Below are 6358 nucleotides of genomic sequence, written 5' to 3' on the forward strand. Positions count from 1 at the left end.
TTGGACGATTTTCACGATCTAGAATAGACAATCTGATCCAACTTCCGGACAGTCTGGTCCCAACAGAAGCTTTGGGTGATTTTCACGATCTAGATCGTACAGTTCGGTAATGTCCAATGTTTTGCAGCAACATTGTTTTGGCTCTAACTTTTGTATACGACCTCGAATGAAGCCGAAAGCTTTGTATCTCGACGCCGGCGTCGGCGATGCATGTGGGTGTCGCTCTCCTCTTGAGCCGCCATCCTGACTCTCTCTCTCTCTCTCTCTCCTCTCCTCTCTCTCTCTAAGTATATACCGTTGGGAAGCTATGGATTAGGCGCAACTTCACCATGTTGAACACTTTTCGAGATTCCTTGCGGTTTAAGAGCAGTTTCAAAAACGGCGCGGCGCACGACGAGTGGCAGCGAGTGTATTTTCGCGATTTTTTTCTAAACCGTTCATCGGAATAAAGCAAATGATATGCCGCTGGAAAGATGTGATCGAGGCGCATCTTTTTTGTATCTATTATTTTCTCTGATTTGTTACGGTTTAAGAGCAGTTTTAAATTTAGTAAATCACGGAATTCTATTTTTTCGAATTTTTTGCAATCTTCATACTGTTTTCGCTCCAGTTTTTTAACCGTTTGTCGAAACAAGGCGTGTGATACGTCGTCGTAAAGCTGCGAACAAGGCGCAACTTTCATATGTTGAAATGTTTTCGTGATTTCTTATGGTTTTTAGTTAATTTTAAAAATTGTGCGGCTGACGACGAGAGGCAGCGGCCGTTTTTTGTGAAATTTTCATAAACCCCTGGTTGAAATGATTCAAATTATATGACGTTGGAAATATATCGACGAAACGCAACTTTTCTATGTAAAAAACTTCCGCTAATTCCCTATGGTTTAAGAGCAGCTTCGATTTTACAAAAATGCGAACACTCTGTTTTTTGCGACACCCAAATCGTTGTGTGCACTGCATCAGATAGATAGTGCACTGCTTCAGACCGAAAACCACACTGCATCTGATAGACTGAAAATTGTCATGCGTACACGACGAACGAAGTGCACTGCTTCAGACAGATGAGTGCACCGCTTCAGACTAAAAACCATACTTCATCGGACAGACAAATGCACTGCATAATTTCTTTTTTGTGGGACATAAAATTTTTTTCAAACGAGGTGGAGTGCACTTCATGTCAAGTGTTGGTGAACCGCAATACTATGAAAAGTGAACCTCGAGACTACCGTGAACGGGCAGCGACACTACCGAAAATAAACCGCTTGAGCTTTTTCCAAACTCAATATTTTTTACGTGCATAGACCGGGCGAGTGGACGGCAGGGACCGAGCAAGTGAACCACATGTAATGAGAAGTGAGCTGCTTTCCGAGGTGTTTTTGTTTCGGATCACCAAGTGAACCACGAAGGAGTTTTATGGTGAACTTCGTGAGAGAACAAAGTGAGCTTCAAAACATACATATACTTTCATTATTTTTACACAGCTACACAGCCATCCAGTACATAGCAGAATCAACACCGGAGTATCCAACTGTACTGCACTAGGCTAAGACTTGCTTATGCAAAATTACCATCCATTTTTCTTACTACAAAATGAACTTCAAATGCACTAGGCAGTGCCCTTTTTCTTTCTGCGTTTCTCATAAACAACAAAATGAACATCAATGTTCTCTTCTTTTTCTTATTGGGCGCACTTCTTCTTGAGTAAACTGCACATTGAAGCAAACAAAACACCAACGAAGCACAAAGCGAACCACTTTGAGTAAACTGCACGGCCAGGGGGACTGCAAAAAAAGCAACGAACTATGGCGACGAGCACCGAAATGAACTCGCCGGTGCCAACGGACTGCATGTCTGACCACGAGCCTCGTGCCATCGGAATGCAAGCACGCTCGCCGATGGACTGGACATCCAGCCGCACCGCACTGATGCCCAAAGCAAACTGAAGTGTTGTGCCCAAGTGAAATCTGAAAAAGAAAAAAATGAAGGGGAGGAGAGGATGCCGGAGGCCGGTGCTTGCGGTGCCAAATTGCATCTCGTTCCTCGGCGCACTTCAAGCCCGGGGCGCCTGGACTGCAAGGGGAGGAGGCCAGCTCGTCCGGAGGACGTGGCAGATCTCACTAATGATGCAGCAGAGACCCGTCGTACTGCATCAACCGTCGGGGACTGCTTTTGGACTACAGCAGGGGACAGCCTGCGGTGGAGCTAGACATGGACCGGGGTGAGGAGAGGTGAGGCCTTACGGCTGGCAGGGTCCTGGACGATGGGAGGAACCAGCAGGGAAAGATCAACGATGCAGAGGGAAGCGACGAGGTATCCGTGGGCGGTTGCCGGGTCGAATCCATCGTCAGCGGCATGGTGGGCCTCGGATCCCTCGTCGTGGAGCACCATGGGGAGTTACCTCTTCCAGATTGGCCGCCACGGATCTCACAGGGGGGCGGTGGCTCTAGTTTACCGGCCTAGCCAACTGTCGGGAACTAGGCTAGGAGGAAGGTGGGGGAGGGAGGTGGCGGCTCATGTGGAGGAGGTGACGCCGGATCCAGGCTGTCGCGGCTCCGGGGCGGTGGCCATGACGCGGATCCGGTGGCAGCCGGGGGGGCACGAGACGAGGAGGAAGGCGAGGGGGCTAGGTGGAAGGTAGTGGAGGGAGGTGGAGGCTCGTGTGGAGGAGGTGAGGCTGGATCCAGGCCATCGCGGCTCCAGGCCGGTGGCCGTGGGGCGGATCCGGTGGCAGCCTGGGCGAAGGAACGGAGGAAGGTAAGGGGGAGGGGGCGTGTCGGGAAGAAGGTGGTTTCCTGGGGGTAGGTAGGTCCTGTGGGTTTGGTGGGGTTCGGGTCAGGACGTACACGCAGTTCGTTTGTGTTAGCAGAATAAGCGATTTGGTGCGCAGAATAAGACTCTTAAGGGTGTTATTAGAATAGACCCACCCTATATATACACACACAGAAACATTGGTATATTATTCATGTATGTGAAACTAACATTTTCCTGTATGTTGTATATCTCAAATTTTTAGCAGGGTATATACATAGTTTACTTTGGATATCACATTTTCCGGTAGGTCGTATATCTGAATTTTTTAGGAACGTAACATTTCTGGTGTCTGAGGTATCTAGAGTACATACATGTATCCTCTTATATTACAAAATGTAGGTACCTAAAATATACTATTATGTATTCTCAGGTTTCCCATATAAAAAAATATAAACATACTTAAAAGGGTAAATGAGTAAATCATTTGATTGCAAATCATTTGAAGTTTGCTATATGTAGATAAGCTAGTCGTATGTACGCAATAATGAGTCTTTTTTTCTGCATGGATGTACCAATAAGTCGCACATACCCAAAAATATATTCAGTATAGGCATACCCGAGAATATCTTGGGTACTAAAAAATATGCATACTCACAAGTACAATATTTATAGGTATATAATATATACAAACATTTTGTGCATATTCAAGATATTTTCAGGTATCTCCATACTATATTTATAGGTACAAATATATGTCGTACGTAGAATAATGCCCATGTCCATGTGCTGGCCTGGACAAGATTCAAATTGGCATATACAAGATTGCCTACATGGAATATGTAACATGCGTCTTTTTAGGAAATGAATCAATTGACAACAAGCAATTAGCGTGTGACTTTTTTGGAAGGCTATCAATTGATTTGGAGGTGCTAATCCATGCCTAGAAAACTTGAAAAGTGAACCACGGTGCCCAGGCACCTAGGTGCCCCATCTATTTTACCTATATATATACACCTTCCAGCACTCTGGTAAAAACTTTCGTCCACTTCGGCTCGCACGGCTGTGGCGGCACTTCGCTTTATGTGATTGTGTCCCTTTTGGGGGCGTCGTCAATGAGTGTGGCGATCCCTCGAGAGTGATGGCGTGTCTTTTGTGCTTTATCTCGACCACATGCGTGAGGTGTTTAGTGGTGCACAACTGCACGTTTGTAGCGTGCTTTGTTTGTTTTGTGGTGCATTTTCTTTGACCAACTCTCAAGGATTCAATCAATATCTTGTACCATCTCCTCTCAAAATATAAGATGTTTTTGTATACTAGACAGATGTAGTACCATTTTGCTGCATGGCTTTATTAATATAAAGTGGGGCGTATGCCTGCTTGGACAAACTCCAAGGTACGCCCAATGGTCATGCGCAGTTACAGAGAAACTCCAAGGTACGGCCAATGGCAATGCGCAGATACAAGGTAAACAAGAACCATGTGTGAGAACCAGTATTATCTCTGCAGTTTATGTAAATCTGTAACTCTGGCCGCGGGCGTTGCAAAACGGGTTTCTTTGGGATCAAAGGAAGTTGAATGAGACAAGTTTTGCTGGAACCAGCGTCCTATATTCGCTCTTCTAATTTTCTATCAGCTCTGATGCCTGGATCAATTGTACAGTGGCACTGGGCTTGAGACTTATTGCTGCTTCCGAGCTCACCTCCTACTATTCAGAAACCTGAGGCTGAAGCTGGTGAAAAATTACAAGTCAAGATCAGATGTGACGCAGAATGGCAAGAGCTATTGTTGCTATTTTCGCTACAATGATTCTTTTTCCTGTAATAATAGGGTATAGAAAAGCTACATTTGCTTATATAGATGAGAGAGGGCCTTCAAGCAAAGTCATGTGTGATGCAATACACAGGCTACCCTTTGAAACTGGAGGGTTGCAGCATGTGAAGGGGGCATGTAAGTTTCTTTACACCGATTATCCAACAGCACCTGTGACGGCGACTGCGCCTCCGAAACTGGAACTTTGTGATCCTGATGGATCAAAATGTAAGCTTTCGGATGCAAAGGTGAACACCCAATAACTCGAGTGGCAAACAAACAACAATACACAAGATTCTCATGATCAGTTCTCAACTATGATCTGATCTTCTGCAAGGAAAAGAAAATACCAACATACCTATTTGGCACACGAACGAAAGACCGACTTACTACTGCGGTTTGGATCGGGTGAACTTGAATTTCATTCTATGCCAGCCAGGTTCTCCAGAGACAAGAGCACGAACGCGATACATAACAAGCACAATGCTAACTAGCAGTTGCAGAAACATTGTGCTAGCTAGATAGTATAATTGCTAATCCTTTCAATCAATGAAGTGATGAGAAAAGAAACAATTGGTCAGCTGCACAACAATTTTAACTCCTGCAGATACATGCCAAGATAAATTTTGCCGACGGGTGGTTAATAGATATTAAAAAGAAGAGAAGGATGTAAACCATGTGTATACAGTGCCAAGGTATACTTCCTGAATAAGAAACTAGCAAGCACCATTCATCCGGCACAAAATATGGTCTTACCACAGGTGCCTGTAGAAACAAACAGATGACAAATCGTAAGTTCTGCATAATCAGGAAGGCAGAAGAGAGAACTTGAGTATTGAGTTTAGTTTCTGCTAGATTTATCAGAAACAATTAAAACTGGCTTGGAACTAGCTGTACCTCTTTGCATGAAGGAGGTTGAGGAGCAGCACCTTTGTTGAGGAGTCTGACCCAGGTGAGGGTGGTGTCGACGTAGCTGACGAGAGGGAAAAGCTGGAGGTAGAACGTGATCTCACCCTGCACCTCGCGGAGCTCGTCGGCGTGGCGCGCCCCCATGAAGCACCGGTAGAGGTATCCGCTGCCCTGGCAGGACCTGACGAGCAGCAGCGCACGCCGGAGCGTCTCCTCGAGCTGCTCAATGGGGTTCCTCGTCTCCGGCTGCTGCATGAGCTGCGCGGCGTGGAGCTGGTGCAGCAGGTCTCCGATCATCTTGGCGCGGCGCGCGAGCTGCAGGCAGGTGGCTCTGTTCCTCCGGACCGTCTGCGCCGCATCGGCGATCATCTTGATGAGCCCGTAGGCGTCCACTCCTGCAAATTGCGCAACCATGGCAGCCTGACCAACTAGAGCCATTGCTTATCTTGGTTTGGTTCCAAGAGAAGGAGGAGGAGGATGCGTTCACTCTGGGTCAGGGAGAGCAAGATCCAACTAGCTGCTCATAAAAAGGCCGCCCGCGAGATACGGTGTACAAGTGAAGACGATGACTTTGACTAGCGTGGGCAATACACACCATATGCTCCTACCGTTCAATTATTGGATTTGTCAATCATACCTCCATTATTGACATTTGGACAGAGATAGCTTAAGGTGGGTCCAAAGTTGGGCAGGTTCCCGGAAACTTCAGGCTTCTAGTATGAATGGTTCGTCAGAAATGAGACTGAGCAAGGGCTAGGGCAGTCGGTCCGACGTGACACGACCAATTGTTCAAGGTTTGAAGTGATACTTAACGAACTTACTGAGAAGCTTCCCATCTTGTGTGACCTCCATTTTTTTTTGAATTTTCACGGGGGGAGCTTCCCCACCTGAAT

At 46.3% G+C, this 6358-nt stretch overlaps 1 protein-coding gene across 2 annotated transcripts; it reads right to left on the reverse strand.

Annotated features, from left to right (window-relative positions):
- Positions 1-4071: 4071 nt before the first annotated feature.
- Positions 4072-6033, reverse strand: LOC123159697 (cell number regulator 13). Of its 2 annotated transcripts, XR_006479850.1 has the most exons (3): positions 5454-6033; positions 4591-5321; positions 4072-4476 (listed from the first exon to the last, which is right to left on the reverse strand). XR_006479850.1 is itself a non-coding variant. In XM_044577514.1 (2 exons), exons 1-2 carry the CDS (start codon positions 5901-5903, stop codon positions 5151-5153), a joined length of 621 nt encoding a protein of 206 aa, XP_044433449.1. In that variant the 5' UTR covers positions 5904-6033; the 3' UTR covers positions 4072-5150. The 2 variants fall into 2 exon arrangements, 1 of the variants encoding a protein (XP_044433449.1); XM_044577514.1 differs by having other exon boundaries at positions 4072-5321.
- Positions 6034-6358: the final 325 nt, after the last annotated feature.

This window comes from Triticum aestivum, chromosome 7B, assembly GCF_018294505.1.
Source record: "Triticum aestivum cultivar Chinese Spring chromosome 7B, IWGSC CS RefSeq v2.1, whole genome shotgun sequence".
Taxonomy (NCBI): Eukaryota; Viridiplantae; Streptophyta; class Magnoliopsida; order Poales; family Poaceae; genus Triticum; species Triticum aestivum.